The 21306-nt window shown below is 47.6% G+C and overlaps 1 protein-coding gene across 2 annotated transcripts in view; it reads left to right on the top strand.

The window, feature by feature from the left end:
• The window catches only part of GSDME (gasdermin E), a 133763-nt gene that overhangs the window by 106632 nt on the left and 5825 nt on the right, over positions 1 to 21306 (top strand). For both annotated transcript variants that reach the window (XM_029589123.1, XM_029589124.1), the window contains 2 exons: positions 3620 to 3815; positions 13116 to 13189. In XM_029589123.1, the coding sequence (XP_029444983.1) occupies positions 3620 to 3815; positions 13116 to 13189 (270 nt within the window). The remainder of the gene's footprint in view (positions 1 to 3619; positions 3816 to 13115; positions 13190 to 21306) is intronic.

Raw genomic sequence — 21306 nt, 5'->3', positions numbered from 1 at the left:
CTAGGGATTCACTCATATGTGAGGATTACTATGCTGCTTGTCCTAGGAGAAAGCAGAGTTGCTTACCTGTAACAGGTGTTCTCCTAGGACAGCAGGATGTTAGTCCACACAAACCTTGCCCACCACCCTGCGGAGTTGGGTTTCTCTTGTGGTTTATTCATTTAGTGTTACTGTAATTCTGTTAGGAGATTGAAGAGGAACCCTGCATGAATGCGGGGTATAGGGCATGCTGGGCATACTCAGTATGACAGTCAAAGTTCTAGAAACTTTGATATAAGTTTTCCCTGCCAGGATCCATCTGCTGATGTCACCCATGTGTGAGGACTAACATCCTGCTGTCCTAGGAGAACACCTGTTACAGGTAAGCAACGCTGTTTTCTGGTCTGCATGCTCATTAAGGGAGACTAGCACCAAGTATTACTACTGGTATTCTCAGGGTTTACTGACATTCTAAAAATTGTAGGACAAGAGGAATAGTTCAGTGCAGTGTCTGTGTGGCTGCAGTATTCATAAGTTTCTGGAAGCTTTGATGCTGCCCCATCTGTGCGCAGCTCTCTGAACTACAGAGGGAAATTGCCCAACGTAGGGCTGAACTAATGGTAGGTTGGAAAAAGCACTGAATGAGCATATAACAACAAATAAAGTAAATTCTTTTCAGGAACAATGCTTCAGTTATGAACTTAATAAGGGAATAATAATATTTAAAAAAGGGGTAAAATCAATTAAGCAGAAAAAGATCTCAGTGGGCCAAGTACTTCCTCTTGTTAACAAAGTCTGTATTTCTGAAATCCACGGTGTGTGACTTCTGTCTGTCTTAGCCGCTATATCAGACCATACCGTCTGATGATCACGGGTGCTCAGATGGGCACCTGCCCAGTCATTAGAAAGACTTGTCTCCATTTGTGAGCACCGTGTCTACTAGCGCTCCTCTCCTTGTGGGTTCCATCACAATATGTCTCAGCAGAGCCTCTGAAAGGCATCAATAGTCTCCCTCCTCCCTCCAGATCCTGCAGCAGGGTTACTCCAGTCCACATCCAGCAGATTAGAATCTCCAACAAACATTTCTCCCTTCTTTCCCATCTTTTGGACGTCTTCGGTCAAATCTCTGTCCATGTCTTCTGTCTGAGTCAGAGGCCTGTAGACCTCACCAGTGTAAATGGAAGCGCCATTGGTTTTTTTTTTGGTTTTTTTTTTTAAGACAGCCCACAGCACCTCTTCCTTCCCCCACATCCCCTGCATGTCAGGTACTAGGATATTGGGTTTGTTTGTTTTTTTACATTCAGAGCTGCTACTCCCCCTTTTTTGCCCTTTCTGTCTTTCCTCAGCAGGTTATAGCCCAGGATGGCCGTATCCCATTGATGAGAATCGTTGAACAGTATCTCCTTGATAGCTCAATATCCAAGTCTGTCTCCACCATTAGGATCTATAAATCTGGAAGTTTGTTGCTCAGACCACAAGCATTTGTGCACGTAGCTTTCCAGCTTTCTTGTTCCCTCATCTTGCTGCTCTTCTCAGATACCTTTTCTGTATTTTTTCCTAAAAGTGGACTAAATTTGTTTTTTTTTTCTCCAACCTCTCCCTGTATTTGTTTGCAGTGGGTGTGACATTTCAGTTCCATTCACGACTTCTGCCACTCCCATCCTTCAGTCACCAGTTTCTCAGTTAGGATCCTTTTTCCTGCCACAGACGGATGCAGGGCATCTTTGCTGCATAGACTTTTAATATTCCATACACTGTCCCAATGTATCCAAATCCTTCTTTATACCGGGTTTTGAGCCACGTATTGAAGTTGCCTAATATGACCTAACCTTGCCCTTCCCTTGAACAAGTAACACATATGAAAAGGCAGTAGTCCTTGCCGAGTGCCCAAGCTGTTTCCACAGATTCTAGAAATCTCAACTTTTTTGCTGCTGTTTCTAGTGAGGTCATTGGTTCCCAGATGAATGATATCAGTTTTATATTCCTTATTTTCTTCCTTAATGATGAAGCTGGAGTGGACCAAGCAGAGTTAGTCTTCTCTCCATATTTTTGGTTCTAATTTGTCCTCACTTACTCTGTATTTGGTGAGGGTCTGTATTCTTCCAGTTTGTAGGTTCTGTGCTGGGATCTGTAGTGGCCCGACTTGTTCTGTTTTCCCAGTAGGAGGTGTATTGGTGTTCAAGGGCTCAGTGTAATATATGCAGTGCTAACTTTTCATAGGCAGGGTTGCTGAGTTCTGGGAGTTAGCAAACCTGCTGTAGCAAAAGAGCACTATTTGGTTTTGGAGTGTCTTCTTTGCAGGGTTTTGTGTTTCTTCACAAAGTGCATTATAATGGAGGGAGTTTGTATCACTGTTACTGAGGTGCCAACAGAATTTGAAATGGCTGGCTAACGTGAACTAGGATGTTTCCCCTTACAAAACTAATTCAAGAGTTTACCTTCAGGCAATGCAATATGCATTTTTTCTTATTTTTATGCAGACTATCCCAAAACTTACAGATGGCAGATTCACCAAACACACTGATAAGATTTCTGGAAAACAAATATGAAACAGTTTCATATTTAAAAGCCTGTCCAATTATGTGCTTTTTACAGGATTGTTGTGGGAGAATGGGAATGGGGGAGGGGTTCATCATGATGACTTTAATCATCAAAAATCTTGGGAGAGGGATGGGAGGCAGCCTATAATGATGGAAAGTTAATGGGGGGGGGGGGGAGGGAGTGTAAGGCTGAAGGTTCATTTAGGGTGCTTATAATCCCTTTGCACTGGTCTGAGTGGGGAATAGTTGGGACTCAGTGCAGAGGAGTAGGAGCACAAGCATACTTGAGATAGGTGAGAAAAGCTATGGAGAGGGAAGAGGAAAAGGTGGTAAAGAGAGGGAGGAGAGGAAATGGAAGTAGGGTATTAACACTGCATTTCTGGGACATAAGAGTGTCAGACGTTACCCTATGTGCAGGCAGGGGTCACAAATGACTCTCTTTACCTGCTGGTAGCACCCAGCTGCACAAAAGATGCATCTGTACTTTCATGGCATTTGGCGGCACTGTCATATGGACCAACAAATATTGCTTGAAATCCTTACCACGGACTGAGTGTACAGGGTTTTGTTGTTTTTTTGGCTAGTGCAGTTATATCTGAATTTTTCTTGCCTGTGACGATTGCATGGTTGGATTCATACAGGTGAGTGTGGCTAGTTAGGAGGAATTCTCAAAAACATTGCCTCAAGAATGGAATGCAAATCAGACCTGAGGATCTTAATAACATCTCTTGTTTAACTGCAAAATGAATTTTTTTTTTTTTTAAATCCAACCTTTTTACAAGTGCTGGTACTTGAAGTGAGATCACATTGTGTTACACGTGTTACATTCCAGCTGTACAAAGTACCATATAATTAACGACGCAGTGAATCTGATTGATTTTCTGAAAAATACTATTTAATTTACATTCATTATGTTTTAAAAAGGATCCATGCACCACCTGTGCATTGATGGAAACCATTCTCCATCTGAAATAGTGTTCTCTAAGGCAAACATAACATTTTCAGTCTTAAAAGCAATTATTTAGTACTTTTTACAACCGATGTATTTTAAGCTTTCTATCTATGTATGTATAATGTGTCTTTATTATTCCTTTGGGCAGCTGGATGATATCTGTACAGAACACAAGCCAAATCTGACAGCACTGAATGAGTTAAAAGTGGAGCAACAGCAGAATATCAAGGATTTGTGGCCACTCTTGGGGCTTGGTCTAGAGAATGAATTGCTGTTGCAACCGGAGAAACTTCAGGAAAAGGAACTTCTGTTGGCCACGCACGTCCTCGTCAGCGCTTTAGAAGGTGAAGGGCGACTCATTATTCCAATATAGATTGTTGCTGTGGCTTTTGTGGCTCAGGTTTAAAGCAGATCTGCAAGTAGTTGCACTTTTCATGTGTTGTGTGCTCAACAACAAAAAGAGGAAGAGAACTTTCCTGTGCACCCAGGAATGCGGGACAGATACTTGGTATGTGTTGGCGTTTGGCCTGTTCACTTACAAAGAGAAGAGAAGATAGTGGAATCTGTAACTTAAGCCATTTTTTTGGTTGGGTTATTTTGATTTCTTGTGTTAATGGTTAAAAAGTTATGGTTTCAGCTTTTGCACAGTATTTTTATGCAAGATTCTATGTGACATGTGTTTTTTGTGCACTCCAACCTAGAACAGATTATTTTAGATTGGCAGAACAGAAATTTTAGAAATAAGAAAGATGCAACCCAGCACCAGTTCCCACCTCTGCCATATCTTTTAGCTGACCATTTAACCTTTTACCTACCACTACCCTTCAGGTGCGTCCCAAGCATAGCCAAAATCTGTTGCAGTGCTGGCTACCACCTCCTCTGCTTGGAGTCCATTTTAGGCCTCACCATCTTCAACTTCGCTTTTTACAAGACCAGCACTCAAGCTGGTGTCCTAGTACCAAGTTTATAATCCCACCGCTGTGGTGCAATTTGGATTTGAACCATGGTCCCTCCATGCCTTCTTGGTACTTCAGTGCTGTTTAGGGTTGTAACTGCTGCTCTGGGCAGGGTACCCCTGCCATTTCATGGAGGCCCAATGCAATCATGGCACAGCCGTTTAGAGATGTAAAACTGGGTTATTTACCTGTAATGGGTGCTCTCTGTAGACTGCAGGATAATGAGTCAAAATGCTCTGCATTCCCATTCATAGTTGCATTGCTTGATTTGAATAGATCAGAGTAAGATTAGGCATACACAGGCATGAGCCGAGCTTTGAGATGAGGTTTAAGAGAGGGCAAGAGCTATCAAGGGCAGCAGTATCCAGAGTGCTTTCAACACAGATGTGCTGTACTGGGACTGTGAAGTGCTAAAGGTTATGAAACGGAGAAAAAGATGCATTCATACATGCAAACACAGGGAAGCTAGTGGGATTTTCTTTTTAAATTGTTGAGGTACAGGACTTCTATAGACTAACTAAATATAATGCATTTTAACCTTTTTCAATAGGCTGCACCTGTAATGATTAGATAGTATTTAAAGCTGTGCTGAGTATAAATTAGATGAGCACCTGCTTTTTCTGCTGGTACATTTTCGCTGAAAAACTACACAATGTAGAGTTGACATTAAAATCTTATGCATGCACTTCCTCCACCAACCTAACTATGCCTCTGAGAGCGCCTTCTGCCATTAGTGCTAAACAGCGAGGAAGGGTGACTTTCAGACAGCTGCTTAACTGAGGGTAAAGAAAAACACTGAAAATTGTTCCCTCAAACATTAAGCGATGGAGACCCTCGAGTAGGACGCCTGCACAGAGCTGGCACTGGGCAACATAGAACGGAAGGGGGATAGTCAATGATGCAGGGGAGAAAGGAGGAACCTGTTTCTTGCAGCAGGACCTTTTGGTCAGGACATACTCGGGGTCATTTACAAGCTGCCTGCGTTACTGCAAGGGTCTGAAGGTACTTTTTACCTGAGGTCTTTGCACCAATTTTGAGAGGGAAAGTAGGCAAATGCTTTATTTGGAAAATTGCCACAGCGACAAGGTTTTTGCAGTTGCTTTGTCTTCATGTACTTTTCCCATGCACTATCTTGCTGGATAAAGCGGCACAGCTGAGGATGGCCAAGCCATCAGGCAATCAATGGGGCAACCTGAGGTTCCTCCAGCAGAGGGTGAAGTTTGGCTTCAGGGCCCTTGGGAATAGAGAAACACTCTTGTGGTCTTGAAATAAGGACAACATGCCAGCTTGTATTGTTTCAAAATGAATAGAGTTTATTGTAAAAGTTGCTGAATTGAGGAAAGACATTTTCTTCTGGTGATCTCTATAAAATAAATTTAAACAGTCATTTGCACAGTTTGAAGTGAGGCAGGGGCTTTCCTGGTCTCTAGGTACCTCTTCAAACTGCTCCAGGGATCTATCCTTGAGTCTTCTGGATTCCCCTTGTACCTGAATTCTCCTTTACTTTTTTCTGTATGACACTCCTCCTCCTCCTTAAAATGCTCTGAAGCACTTCTGGCTCCTTTCCCCTCTTCTCTTTGATCCAACACCAACTGGAGAAAGTCCTGTAGGCTTTCTACATTTTTAAATACACGAGATACTCCCCTGTCCCTTATATCACTTTCAAAAGCCACAAAACACTGGAAAAGACAAATGTCTGCAGAGAAAGGAGCCTCCTATGCCCCCCTCTCCAGATTCCTCCCGGAACCCCATCATGGGCAAGTCCAGGAACTCTCTCTCAGGGCAACTGACTCCTGCAGCCTTGCATCATTTGTTAAGAGCCCCTAAACATGCTGAGCTTCTGCTTTTATTACCCCTTTAAATTCTAAGGCACCACCCAAAGAGTGAGTTTTCAGCAGCTGATCCTCTTCCCTTTTACTGGTCATATGTGCCTCCTATGCTAACCCGGTAAGGGACCTCTGGCTACCCGTACTCCTGGATAGTAAGGCATATGGATTTGAAAAGGCATTCTATGCATTCTATTTTCCCTCCACTGACTTAAACATATGCCCAGGAACACTACCTCCTACTACAGCTAAATGTTCATGCACTGTGGAAGCCCTGTGCTTGCTTTCAGTCAGATAAAAGGTGGGTAACTTTCAGTCAGCCCTTTTACCTGAATAAATGGCTTATGAAAATTGTCCCAGTGGTAGCAAGTGTTATCCTAATGTAACTGTCTGATTTGCTGATGAGAATAAAATATATTCCTGAACATACCCAGATCAGTCCAGACAAGTGGGTTTATTCATCCCTACCAGCAGATGGAGGCAGAGGACAAAACTTTGGGCACTGCTACAAATCTGATAGTGCCACTTGCAGTCCCTCAGTATTTCTCTGCCTCCAGCAGATGGTAGAGGTGTTTACCTGCAGTCTCGACTGATCTGGGTTTTGGAAGTTTTCTGCTCCAGGAGGTGCCAGGTTCCTGTGGAGGGCCATCCCTCGGGTTGAGCCAGGCGAACGGGGGGGGGGGGGTTTGGTTGGATACCCCTGACAGTTTTTAGCCCGTGACCCTGGGACCACTGATAGCCAGGGGACTGGTTCCCTCAGTGGGTCCTGAAGTCCTCCTCTGCCTGCCCCTTGGATTCAGGGAAGTATCCCCCAGTGAGGGCCCCTTTTTTCTTCCTGAGTTTGTGTTGCTGCTGGGGTTGCTTTAAAAAAAAAAAAGCACGCTAGCTAGGAGGCTTAGCAGCACCGGCAGCTCCCCTTCTGGGCTGCTGGTAAGGCGGCCTGTTCAGCGGGATCGCCGAGGGTCGGCCCTGGAGGGCTGGGGGGGGAGAAGTATCGGCCTTTGCCGCATCAGGGAGGTGCCTCCAGTTGGGGGAAAGTGCCCCTGTATTTTATTTTTTGTTGGCTGCGCCGGCGTGCGTTTCCCACAGCACCAGTGTTTTTGCTTCACGCCGGCGGGAACTTCACGGCAATGCGCCCTCTAGTTCTGCTTCATGGCGGCTGCGTGGTGCGCCCCTCCTCCCTCGCGAATTCGCCGTGATGTCTGAGAGGCCGCTGATAGAGGCCTGCAGAACTTGGTCTGCATTTCTCAATCCCCTCTCCCTTTGCACGGAGTGTGCAGGGGGAGAGGGGGGCTTCAGCCAAGTCTGCCAGAAGATTATCTTCGCGGTCAGCGCGGACCACGAGAGGGCCTCAGGCCTGTGTTTCTTCTCCCCCCGGGGAGGGAGAATTGGGTAAGGGGGTCCAATCCCAGGGCTCCAGAGATTCTCCTCCCACCATTCCCCGCAGTCCAGCAGCATGTGGAGGGGGCATCTAGGCTGGATCTCGGCACCCTGGAGGGGCCCTCAGGGGACCAGAGGGACTTCACTCCTGAGGTCATCCTGTTACTTCATGAGACTTTCCTGGCTAGGGAAGCTGGGAAGAGGCACGTTAAGGGCAGTCCGTCTGACTCCGCTGAGAGGCCAAGGGGTGACCCGTTGAGGGCCGCGGGATCGCGGGCCAAATCTCAGGGACCCCGCTCAACACGAGTGGGCTCAGATACCAGGAATTCAGAAGAATCAGATGACCCTCAGGATAAGGGTGGCTTGTCTCCGACGGAGAACCTAGATGCTGGCTCAGATGGGGGGTGGGGGGGTCCCCAGGATCCAGATGACCCTAAGGATGATCAGGGGGCCTTGGATGGGCCTGAGGCTGAGGGAGTCGACCCGCAAGTGATCTGCCTGTTCAAGAGGGAGGAGTTGAGACCCCTTATCCCCCAGGTGATGGAGGAGTTGGGGGTAAAGCTCTCCTCCCTGGAAGAATCGGATAACGAGGGAGTTAATCCGGTATTGGATGGCTGCAGAAACCCCCTAGTGCCTTCCCCATTCCAAAAAAGATCCAGAAGTTGATCTGCCAGGAGTGGGACTCCCTGGACTCTGGTTTGAAAGTGGGGAGAGTGATGGCAAAGCTTTATCCTTTGCTGCAGGAGCATGTGGAAGCCCTCATGATCCCTAAGGTGGATGCCGCTGTGTCAGCAGTCAATAAGAAAACCACAATTCCAGTCGCTGGGGCAGCTGCTCTGAAAGACGTGCAGGATCGGAAGCTGGAATTACAGCTTAAACGAGTCTTTGAGGTGTCCGCTCTGGGGCTCTGAGCAGAGGTCTGTACCAGTCTGATGCAGCGTGCCTGTTTCTATTGGATCCAGAAGCCTCAGGAACAGTCTTCTGCAGGGATGTTGTCTCCACTCGAGGCGGGTGTTTATGTGGCCGATGCCTTATATGACCTGGTGTGGACTACGGCACGTAGCATGGTGTCGGTAGTAATGGCGAGGTGGCTCTTGTGGCTGTGCAATTGATCGGCAGATCTCTCGTCCAAGGTGCAGCTGTGTAACCTTCCCTTTAAGGGCAAGCTTCTGTTCGGAGAGGACCTTAATCACTTCATGCAGTCCCTGGGGGAGACCAGGGGCAACAGACTGCTGGAGGATAAGAAAGCAGTGCTGAAGCCCTTTTCCTATCGTCTCCGTTTTCAAGAGCCAAGGTGTTTTCGTTCTGGCAGGTCGGCCAGACTGGCAACGTCACAACAGCCCTCAGGGAGGCAGCAATCCTTTCGTGGTCCCGGAAAGTCTTCCAGAGTTGGGTCCATCCAGGGAGCAAGCGGACACAAGTCTTCACAATGAAGTCATTCAGGTCCAGTCCTCAGAGGTGGCAATCGGGGGCAGACTGTCCTGGTTTTACGAGGAGTGGACCAAGATCACCTACAACCAGTGGGTGCTAGAGGTCGTCAGGGACGGCTACACCTTAGTTTTCTCACCCTCAAGTTGGTCTTTCTAGAGTTGCACTGTCTTTCCCAAAGCAAGAAAGCGGCCATCGGGGGAACCCTTCAAAGGTTGTTAGATCTGGAAGCGGTGGTCCAGGTGCCGGTCTCGGAGCAAGGACAAGGAAGGTACTCCATTTATTTCATGGTGTCAAAGGAGGAGGACACGTTTCTGCTCATCTTTGACTTTCAGAAGGTCAACTGGAATTTGAAGGTACCACATTTTCGGGTGGAGACATTGCGCACCGTAATAGTGGCAGTCCCAAAATGAGAGTTCTTGGCTTCTCTGGACCTCACAGAGGCCTATCTGCATATCCCTATTCATCAGGACCACCAGCGGTTTCTCCGTTTTAAGGTGCTGGGACAGCATTTTCAGTTTCGGGCCCTTCCATTTGGCCTGGCCATCGCTCCTCGTACCTTTACGAAAGTAATAGTGGCTGTTGTGGCCTCCCTGAGGAAGGATGGGACTCTGGTGCATCCCTATCTGGACGATTGGCTCATCAGAGCAAAGTCCCAGGAAGAGTGTGTCCGGGTGGTACTCCGGGTGTGTTCTCTTCTGGAGTCTCTGGGATGAATCATCAATCGGCCGAAGAGCCACTTGGTTCTTTCTCCGGTCCTGGAGTACTTGGACGCCCGTTTTGACATTCATCGGGGAAGAGTGTTCCTCACTGCAGATAGGGTGGTCAAGATCCAAGCTCAGATAGATCGCCTGCTTCACCTCCTGGTTCCCAAGGTCTGGGACTATCTACAGGTCCTGGAATCAATGGCTTCGACGTTGGAGCTGGTGCCTTGGGCGTTTGCTCATATGCGCCCCCTGCAGAAGGCATTGCTGGCCCGCTGGAGCCCCCTCTCGGAACAGTATTTCCTGCCACTACCTCTGTCACCGATGCCCAGGTCCAGTCTGGGGTGGTGGATGACAAGGAGCAACAAGGAGAAAGAAATGCCCCCCGAAGTCCTGGATTGGGTGATGGTGACCACGGATGCCAGTCTTCGGGGTGGGGGGGGGGGGGGGGGCAGTGTGCCTGGGCAGGTCAGCGCATGGCATCTGGTTGATGTCGGAACGGTCATGGTCCATCAATTGGCTGGAGATACGGGTGGTGCGCAGGGCCCTTTCCAGTGTTTCTACCCTTGGTCCACCATTGAATGGTAATAGTGTTTTCAGACAACTCGACGACTGTGGCATACATCAACCACCAGGGGAGAACCAAGAGTCATGCTGCGGGAGGCTCAGCTCTTGTTCGGATGGGCTGAACTCCATCTTGAAGGTCTGGCTGCCTCCCACGTTGCAGGAGTGGACAACATCGGACAACATCCAGGCGGATTATCTCAGCTGGCAGCAGTTAGATCCGGGAGAGTGGGACCGCAGGTGGAGTCAACCGGACGTAGATCTCTGTGTCCTCACAGAACCACAAGGTGGACCGATTCTGCTTCCTGCACTGGGACCAAGGGTCACCGGCCGTAGATGCCTTCACCCACTCCTGGAGTGCGGGCCACCTATATGCATACCCTCCGAGTCCGCTAATAGGCAAGACTCTCGTGAAGCTACAGCAGGACTGAGGCTCCATGATCCTCATAGCCCTGCATTGGCTGCGTCAGATCTGGTTTCGTTTTCTCCGTGACCTGTCTGTCTAGGAGCCCATTTGCCTGGGCGCCTCGCCCGACCTTATTACGCAGGATCAGGGCAGGCTGTGCCACCCGAACCTCCGGTCGCTGTCCCTAATGGCATGGCTGTTGAAAGGCTAATACTATGGCCCTTCAACCTTTCTGATAACGTCTCGAGGGTCCTAATAGCTTCGCGAAAGCCTTCCACGTGGAGATCATATCAGGCGAAGTGGAATGGGTTCTTCTCTTGGTGCACGCAGGAGGGCCTTGACCCCCTTCTCCTGCCCCATGCCGAGGCTTTTGGACTACCTCTGGTGCCTTTTGGAGGCTGGTTTACAGATAACCTCAACCTGGGTACATCTGAGTGCCACTAGCGCCTACCACCGAGGGGTGGGCGATACCCCAGTCTTGATGCAGTCCTTAGGGTGCTTCATGAGAGGCTTACTTCAATTGAAGCCTCCATATGTCCTCCTGTTGTGGCCTGGGACCTCAATATAGTGCTGGCATGGCTCATGTGGCCTCTGTTTGAGCCCCTGCAAGTTCAGGCACCTCACTTGAAAGGTTCTCTTCCTTGTGGCGGTTATTTCTGCTCGCAGGGTCAGTGAGCTGCAGGTCCTAGTGATCTATCCGCCTTACACTAGGTTCTTCCACGACACGGTGGTACTGTGCACTCACCCTAAGTTCCTGCCTAAGGTAGTGACTGACTTCAACCTGAATCAGTCCATTGTGTTGCCCACCTTTCTCCTGAGGCCACACTCACACTCAGGTGAGCGGGCTGTGCATACCTTGGACTGCAAACGTGCTCTCGCCTTTTATGTGGACCACACTGCAGCGAACAGGCAGTCCAACCAACTCTGTCTCCTTCGACATGAATAAACTGGAAGTTGTGGAGGGCAAGCAGACCCTCTCCAATTGGTTGGTGGACTGTATTGCTTTCTGCTACCAGCAAGCAGGCCTTCCGCTCAAGGGACGAGTGAAAGCACACTTAGTGAGGGCCATGGCAGCGTCAGTGGTGCACTTCCGGGCAGACCCTATTGCCGAAATCTGCAAGGGTGCAACATGGAGCTCCCTCCACACATTCACAGCTCATTACTGCCTGGACAAGGATGGTAGACAGGACAGGTGCTTTGGCCAGTTTGTCCTCCGTAATTTGTTTCCAGTATAACAACCCAACTCTTCATGCTGCCCCGTTGTTGCCAACAGAGCCCCTGTTGTGGCTGTTGCATGTTATTGGGTGCTTGTTGGCCCAGAGTGTTCCGGGGACAGCCTATAGCTTGCTATTCACCCATCTGTGAGGACTATCATCCTGCTTGTCCTGGGAGAAAGCAGAGTTGCTTACCTGTAACAGGTGTTCTCCCAGAACGGCAGGATGTGAGTTCTCATGAAACCCGCCCACCACCCCGCGAAGTTGGGTTCACTTACATTTTCTTATTTTATTTTTTGCTTGTGCTTTTTTGCTATAAAACGAGACTGAAGGGGGACCCCATGTGGCCACGGGGTTGGTAGCATGTTGGGCATGCTCAGTGTGCCAGTCAAAGTTCTAGAAACTTTGACAAGTGTTCCGTGCCAAGGCTCCATCTGATGATGTCTCCCATCTGTGAGGACTAACATCCCACTGTCCTGGGAGAACACCTGTTATGGGTAAGCAACTCTGCTTTGCCAGCAGCAAGAACATGGGAGGAATTTGAGAGGGAGGGGCAAAGAGAGTAAGCAGATGAAAGTTATTTTCTTAACACGGGCAACTTCAGATTGTATATGATCAGACTCTCTGAACCAGAGGGTTCACAGATTTGCTCCTGGTATGGTTTGCTCCAGTTTTGTCTCAGCATTTTTCCTGTTAGAAGTACTGGGGCCTTTCTGTTCAGAAGTGCTGCTTTTGTATAAGAGCAGACCTTAGAAAAATCTGTTCTGTCCTCCTGGTTACTGAATGCAATCACATTTAACGCTCCGTTACTGTTGCATGAAATGTCTGCTTAGCTCACAGTACCTTTGAAGAAGTTGCATACTATTGATGTGCTGAGGTCAAGACAGAGGACGAGGCGGCAGATTGAGCATCACATGCCATTACTGTTCAGGGTGTAAGCAAAATAAAAATGAGGCTTAATTAATAAACAAAATATATGAAGGAGAAGCATCTAAGCAGCCACACACAGGCAGACATGTATTAGCAACCCCAATATGCAACAGTATAATAAACATGCTGGAAGAGACATCTTAACAGTAACCCAAATCCTGAAATTCAGTCCTCTCTCTCAGAAAAGATTAATCAGGCGTACCGGAGACTGACAACCGATTTCTTTTCTTTCACAGAGATGGGCGATTCACCCTTAGCTATACTAAGGGCTTGCTGTGAGCTGCACCTAATGCCGGTCTTGTGTCATTTGGTAAGTAATCGAAAGGTGTTAGCCATGTTTGCTACCGTGCTTGCTGACTACATGGACCCTATTCCCCAGGCAGAAGAACAAGACTGGAAGGCAACGTGACTTGGAGCAGCAATTATAGTGCAAGTGCAAATCTAGGACTTTGGACACCAGAGGAGATTTTAAAAGCATGCCAGAGCCACACCACCAGCGAATCCAACACTGTACTGTCACATGTGCATAGTCTCTGTTTGCTAGTCTCCCTCAAAAGCTTAAATGCTATTGCAGAACAAGGACCTTTGTCCCATGTATGGTGGAGCAAAGGTTAGTTCCCTTATTTGAATTGGTACCGGTAGTGTTTGCTCCAATCCTTTAGAGAATGTTTTAGAACAGACTTGCTGAAGATTAAGGGAACCAGTTAGGCCTTTTCTAGCTGTGCAAAGAGGGGGTTTAACACAGCTAAGTGGCTCTTTTGCTAGCTCAGCCTTTCCCAGCATGGATGACTTTTACAAGTACGAAGTGTATGTAGCCAGAAGAGCTTTGAGTCGTCCTCTAGAGTGTTATTGCAGAAAAGCTAAGCAGAATATTTTTTTTTGACACACTTGAAACTTAGCATCATTCTTCCTCTGAGTGGTGATATAATAGTAGAAGGCAGTGGGGGGGATGGAACGGTTATGAAGTACCAGTCAGGCTACCGTGGCAGCACAGTGATGAAGGCTCCTCTCAGGGGCGATCAGTGTGGTGCTCTTGTAAGCAGAGGGACACTTGCCTGCAGGCAGCCTCTGCCCCTCCATGCTTATCCGAAAGGGTCAGCTGTGAGCATCCTGTGACTCAACTGGACAGCAAGAAGCTCATGGAAGTGATTGTTCAGGGGAAGAAATGTAGTACTGCAATAGCAGCGCTTGCATGGGAAACACGTTATCTGAGTAAAAAGTGCTAATGCAAGGTGTTGATCGCTTTTGTTCAGCTTTTCCTAACGCTTGCTTTGTATGCCAACACCAGGGCCGTTTCCCTAGAGGTAGAGTAGATATAGGAGAGGGAATAATCCTGTAGTAGTAGAACTAGGAAGAGAAGCAGAAGTGAAAAGACAAGATTTAGTGCCTGTGCATTTAGTCAGGCCAGTCTACACAAGTGGGTTATACATGCCAACCAGCAGATGGAGATCAACTGATTCGCTGATGTCACTGTCGTATAGCACAGCACAGACATCAGCCTGCTAATATTCTCTGGCTCCCACAGAGGGTGGACATGCATTTCATGCTATGGGCTGAGGCCTAGATAGAAGGGGTTGCTCCTGAACTGAAAGCTTTTATTCCTACCCTCAGTTGAGAAGGATCCTGGATCAGCATTCCCTTTTCTTCTCTGTTAGGTAGAAGTGAAGGTTAGCAGCTGCTCCCACAGTGACAGCTTTCATGTCCTCCTTTGGTGGATTCCAAGGTGGGGGAAGTTTCAACTGAGATTTGGGGTAAGGTTTTTTTTGTCTTGCCCTGGCCCCTCCTCCTGCTGGCACCCCTCTGTGACCCTAGACACACCTTTAAAGAGTGTTTAGGTTCAGGCAGGAGCCGTGCAGGCCCATGACAGAGCGGGCTGTAGGGGGAAACTGCGTGGAGGGAGTGTACTACAGTTGGTGCCTGTGGATATTTGTGAACTCCCTTGGGGAGTTGGGGCAACACGCTAGTTTCTCCTGCAAACGTGGGAGGAAGCCTGAGCACCGTAGCAGTGGTGTGTTAAATAAAAGATGTTAAACAGGCCAAATAGTGGAGCTGCTGTGACTGGTCGGAGCAGTGGAGAATGCATCACATCAACAAGTGGCCTGGAAGAGCAGTTCCTTTTCCCCATGGTTGCGGTGGTATGACTGGCTGCAGTAGGAGAGTCTGTGCCATTTTGCCAAAGGAAGGAGAGGTGAGTACATGCTGTAGCTCTAGAGTCTGACCAGAAGGCCTGTTCAGCCCTGCTCGTTCATGGCAGAATGCAGCCGTGGTGCATTGAAAAGGATCAGTGAGGCACTCAATCAGCAAATCTGCTCGGGCAGTTAAGAATTCACTGGAAGGCAGATCCCCCATGGAGGTTCAGCCGCACTTCTGTTCCCGCCAACTATTTCAGAGTGGGAACAGTGGCCATACTGTGTAGCAGACAGTAGAAAAAAAAAAACCAAAACCTCTAGCCTGCTCTGTATTCAGAGCAGTTTGGTCCTTGAGCACAAATGAGTAATCTCCTTCTGGGTTAGCCAGCTCCTGCATGACAAACTCTATTCTGTTTTAGAGTTTATATGCTTCTTCAAGAACTGTTCCAGGTTCCCCTCCTGCACTTTCTCTTGGCTCAGCATGGTGGAATAGTAGTCTCTCACCGAGCATTAGCTACAACTGCTGCTCTTTCCATACTGCCCTGATATGCCAATATCACAAGGCACTTTGAGGGAGGCTGCAAAGATTGGGGCCTGTTCAGTGATGGAATTTGGGAGGCCTGGGAATTTTTATGCTCCAGTTGTGAAGTACATACATGATGGTAGGTATGCATTGTGTCCTTCTCACAGGCAGAAGGCTCAAGGAGTCTGCACTAGCATTGCCTCCCCCCGCTGGGTTAACAAGGCAGGAGAGGTTCCTGGGAGGATTGCTTGGTAATGGCAGCAGACAGAGTAAAAGGTTCTATTTAGGCTGCCCAGCAGGTAAATTAAGCTAGTGGGTTCTCGCAGTGCCTTCTGTTTCCCCATGCATTTTGTTAGGGGTAGTGGCTGCCGATTCATGCAGGTTACTGCTGCTCTGTGGTGGCTACTCCCTTGCCTTCGCTTAAGAATAGTAACTGCTTCTCCCATGCCTTCCTTAAGAGTAGTAGCTACTGTATCCAAGCAATTTGCTCACAGACCTTCTGTGGAGGGCTGTAACTGTCACTGCGATTCAGGCTGTTGCCTTTTGTTGAAATAGGAATAGAGGACTACTGTGGTTCATGGCCCATTGTTTTAAGGGTCTATAGTTTGTAGGCTTCAAGGCAGTCTAGATAAGTGCAAAGGGTGCTGGGATTCTTCAGTACCAGCGCTGATGATTTGCACACAGGAGTATGAAGTTTGAGGTCACACACCTTTTCCCATTATGTGGCCTTTCATTCCAAAGAGAATAGCAAAGATCCCCCTTCTCCAGATCAGTGTTATCCAGTCAGTTACTTGGAGACACTTTTATGGTTTCCCTATGCCACTTCATAGAGAAAAGAGCTGCTATGCAAGCCACATTGCAGCGACTATCTCATTAAAGGCCGTTGTCCCAGTTCCAAAAGAGCAGGAAGGAATTCCATTTATTTTGTAGTTCCCAAAAAGGAGGGTTCCTTTTTTCCCATTTTCATGAGTGACCCACTTCAGGATGGAAACTTCTCAATCAGTGATCATGGTGGCACAGAAGGGGCAGTTTCTCACTTTGCTTGTTTTGACAGAGGCCTATTTGTATATCCTAATCCAAAAAAAACATCAGGGGTTCTTGCCATTCGGAGGGACCATGGCACCCAGTACCTTTTCCAAGGTAATGGTGATGGGAGCAGCCGCACTTCGCAAGGAAGTCATCTTAGTCGATCTGGATGATTGGTTGAGCAGAATCAAGTCGGCAGCAGAAACTCATCTTGTGTCTCACAGGGTAGTCCAGCTGCTACAGTGAATCTAGACGAGCACTTTGGAGCCCACCCAGACTCTGGTTTCTCCCACAGCGGCATAGCCAGAAGCTTTGGGGGCAAATATGAGCCTTAAGGACAATGGACCCTCCTACAGTTTGAGCTTATTTTTTATTTTATTTTATTATTTTCTATACCGGCTTTCACAACCAGGGGTCGCATCAAGTCGGTTTACATTTAACAAGTCGTGCATTGAACAGAGAACTCAAGCAACTAAACTGGTGCAGAAATAGTAGTTACAATGAACAAGGAAGTATACAACTGGGAGAGGAGGAAGAAGAAGAAAAGGGCATGAATTAATAAAACACATTTCCATTTACAGCTTAACTGCAAACATTGGTATCCATAGCAGCAATATTGGAGGTTGTTGCATGGTCAAGGGCGCACATATGGCCACCAGAGGATGTTGCTATCACAGTTGAGTCCTCACTCTCAGGAGTACATGATATGACTGTCTCATCTGTCTAAGGTGAACCAGAAATTGTTTTGGTGGATGCAGAGAGTCTGTCCAAAGGGGCAGACTTGGAGGGTCCCACCACACATGCAGGTCTCCAAGGGTAGGGAGTCCACTGCCAGGTACTATTGGCATAGGGGTACTGGTCCCCTGAGAAGATGGGGGTGGCAGCATGTGCAATTCAGTTAGCATTCTTGAGGTTTACAGACCAGTTGAATGGAAGAGCAATGAAAGCAATGTCGGATAATGCCCAGCTGAAGGCCTACATAAATCGTCAAGAGGAAACTTGAAGTCAACACGGTTCTCTGGAAATAGACTACCTGCTTCTGTGGATAGAACAGCATCTTCAGGCACTGTTGGCCTTTCACATCACAGGGGGGGGTACAATATATGAGTGGATTATCTCAGGCATCACGCCTTGGACCCAGGAGAATGGGAACTGATGCACAAGGCTTTTCAGCTCATCATCTCTCGGTGGGGTTGGCCTTTTTTGACTCTGATAGTGGGCCAAGGGAATGCAAAGGTGCATTATTTTTACAGTCACAGATGGTACTCTCAAGCACTTGGACTCAATATTCTTGTTTAGACATGGTTGCAGGATGACTTGCTCTATTTGTTTCCTGTGTGACATATGATTGGCAAGTTGGCGAAGAAGATTGCCTAGCCTCCAGGTTTGGTCCTTCTGGTGGCCCAGGATTGGCCACGAAATGCTTGGTATGTGGATCTTCAGCATCTAATAGTAGGCAGATCATTGTGATTGCTGATACAAAAAGACCTGTTGCATCAAGGGCAGATTCTTCACGGAAATCCAGATCAGTTTTGTCTTTCAGTTTGGCCCTTGAGAGAGCATGGCTGTGGTGAGCACCTTGTTAAGAGCTCAAAAGTTTTCTACTTCATTGGTTTACATATGAGTCTGGAGAAGTTTTGAGAATTTATGGCAGGAGCAGAAGTGTCTCCCCTTGAGGGCGATTGATTCCTTTAATCTTGGAGTTTCTACAGGAAGTTTTGGTTAAGAGGTTGGTCCTTAATATGCTAAAGGTGCAGGTGGCAGCTTTGACTTGTTATAGGGGGCAAGTTTAAGGTAGACCTCCCTCCTCACACCAAGATGTTTCTAGATTTTTTTGAGCGCTGTTAAAGCACATTTGATCACCATTGCGAATACCAATGATACTTTGGGTTCTTAATCTGGTTTTGACCTTTTTGGCGGGTTCCACCTGCCATCCTCTTCGGCAGCTTCCCTTGCACTTGCTAACGATGAAGTTGGTGTTTCTTGTTGCTATATGTTCAGCATGGAGGATTTCAGAATTACGGGCCCTTTCTTGTCAAGAGCCTTTCTTAGTGATTACCCTGAACAGAGTGTAGATTAGGACTTGGCCTTCCTACTTGCTGAAGGTTATTTCAGACTTTCACTTGAATCAGTCCATTTTATTATAGTCTTTGGATAAGACCCTGGATGAGCAAGAGGCTATTGGATTTGAAGGCTGTAATTCCTGTTCCTACTTCAAAAGAAAATACAGGGCACTATTCCATTTATTTTGCCATTCCCAAGAAGAAAGAGTCCTTTAAGCCCAACCTGAATCTGAAGGGAGTCAATTGACATTTACATGTGACTCATTTCAGAATGGAAACTCGTTCCATAATAACTGCAGTACAAACAGGCCTCCTTCAAGTAAGAGATGTGAGAAGTTCCCCTATCTACATATTCCCATTTGCCAGGAACATAGTTTCCTATACTTCACCGTTCTGGGATGTCATCATCAATTTCAGGCCCTGCACTTCAGGCTGGCTACTACACCCAGTACCTTCTCCAGGGTCATGATGATGGTAATGATTTCTCTGCGCAAGAGCAGCATTCTGGTCCATCTCTATCTGGATGATTGGTTGATTCAGGCCAAAAGTGCAGACAACAGTCACTTGGCATCTTGTTTCAGGAGCTAGGTTGGGTGGTGAACTTGGCCAAGAGCAGTTTACAGTCATCAGATACTCTAGTATCGCTGTATGTGATTCATTATGGAGCAGGGCAGAACGTTTGTCAGTCACATTCAGCAGTTAGTTACTCAGGTTCAGGCCCTTAGACGGACTATTTGCCAGATGGTGTGGTCTTACTTGGCAGGTCTTGGTATTGATGGCAGCCACATTGGACATAGTGCCCTGGACAAGGGCACACATGCAGCCCCGTCGGTGCACGTTGCTCTCTAGCTGCAATCCGCAGTCGCAGACTCCACTTGCCATTGGAGGTGAGCGTCCAGTTGCAGTGGTGGTTACAAGCAGATAGTCTTAGGAAGGGGGTTGCCTTGGAGACATCAGCCTGGTTAGTGCTCACGACAGATGTGAGCCTTCTGGATTGTGGGTCTGTCAAGAGTTGGTGGTGCAAGGTCAGTGGAATGCCAAGGAGTGGCAATGAACCATCAATCTGTTGGAAGTGCATGCATTTCGACTGACATGCTTGCGGTTTGCCGAGCGGCTGGAAGCTCAAGCGATAAGGATAGTGTTGGACAATGCCATGACATGGCCTACGTCAATCATCAAGACTGAACCAGAAGCCAACAGGTGTTGGTGGAGGTAGATGTGCTGATGGTGTGGGTAGAACACCATCTCCAAGGATATAGCTGCCTCCCACATTGCCAGGAAGGACAAAATAAGGGCCGACTTCCTCAGCAGGCAGGTCTTGGACCCAGGAGAATGACAGTTGGCAGACAAGGCTTTTTAACTCATAGCGATGTGCAGGGGTCGCCTGTACCTGGATTTACTGGCGACCTCCAACAACACAAAAGGTACCACAATTCTTCAGTTGCAAAAGGGATGTGAGGGTGCTGGGCATTGATGCTCTCGTTCAGGTTTGGCCACAGCGTGGGATGTGTTATGCCTTCCTATCATGGCCAGTGATAGACAGGGTCATTTGGAAGCTTGAGTCAGACCAAAACCGTACTTCTGGTGGCTCCAGATTTTCCCCAAGGGCCATGGTATGCTGATTGTTAAAGGCTACTGGTGGACAGTCTTCTCGGACTGCCACTCAGGAAGGATCAATTGCACCATGGGCCCATACTGCATGATGATCCAGTTCGGTGTTGTCTTATGGTTTGACCTTCAAGAGGGCTCAGTTGCTGAAGCGTGGTTCTTCTTCTGCAGTAATTTCCACTTTGCTCCAGGCCAGGAAATTTTCTACATCTCTAGTTTGTTAGGGTTCGGGGAGTGTTTTGAGAGCTGGTGTGAGGAGCGAGGTTCTCACCCTCTTAAAATTGAAAATCCGTTAATACTGGAATCTTTGCAGGAAAGTTTGGTTAAAGGCTTGGCCTTAAAACACTCTGAAGGTCCAGATAACAGCTTTTGCTTGCTACAGGGGGCAATGGTGGACTCTTGTCTTCCCATCCAGATGTGTCCAGGTTTTTGAAGGGAATTAAGCATCTACGTCCTCTCTTGTGCCTCTTTGGGACCTTAATCTGGTCTTGCATTTTTTTGGCAGGTACTAAATTTTGGCTACTGCATGGTCTTTGTGCGCTGCTCACCTTGAAAATAGTTTTTCGGGTAACAATCTGTTCGGCACGACAGGTTTCCAAGCCTCAAGCTCTTTCTTGCTGTAAGCCATTTCTGAGTTACTGGGGGTGGTACAGCTTAGGACTGTACCTTCCTTTTTTTGACAAAATTGGTTTTGGATTTTCATTTGAATCTGTCTAGTTCCCTGCCCATACTGGACAGGGATAGAAATGAGCATGATAGTCTGTTGCATGCCTTGGATGTCAAGTGGTATCAGGTACTTGCAGATTACTTGCTCCTTCAGGAAGTCTGATCGACTATTTGTGCTCCATGGTGGAGGTAAACAAGGAGAACTGAGGATGCAGATGACTACAAGCCATTGGGTGAAAAGCCATCATGGCCACCTATGTGGTTGCAGATCTCCTATTACCTAGACAGGTCAGGGTGCATTCTACTAGAGCTCAGGCAGTTTTTGTGGGTGGAGCTCCTGTTGTCTCCTGTCAAGATTTGCTGAGCAGCAACATGATCTTCCTTACACACTTTCTTCAAGCATTACCTCAGA

The sequence above is a fragment of the Rhinatrema bivittatum genome, chromosome 2 (genome assembly GCF_901001135.1).
Source record: "Rhinatrema bivittatum chromosome 2, aRhiBiv1.1, whole genome shotgun sequence".
Classification (NCBI taxonomy): domain Eukaryota; kingdom Metazoa; phylum Chordata; class Amphibia; order Gymnophiona; family Rhinatrematidae; genus Rhinatrema; species Rhinatrema bivittatum.
Note: the sequence above shows the minus strand (reverse complement) of the source record. Positions and strands in the feature narration are given on the sequence as shown.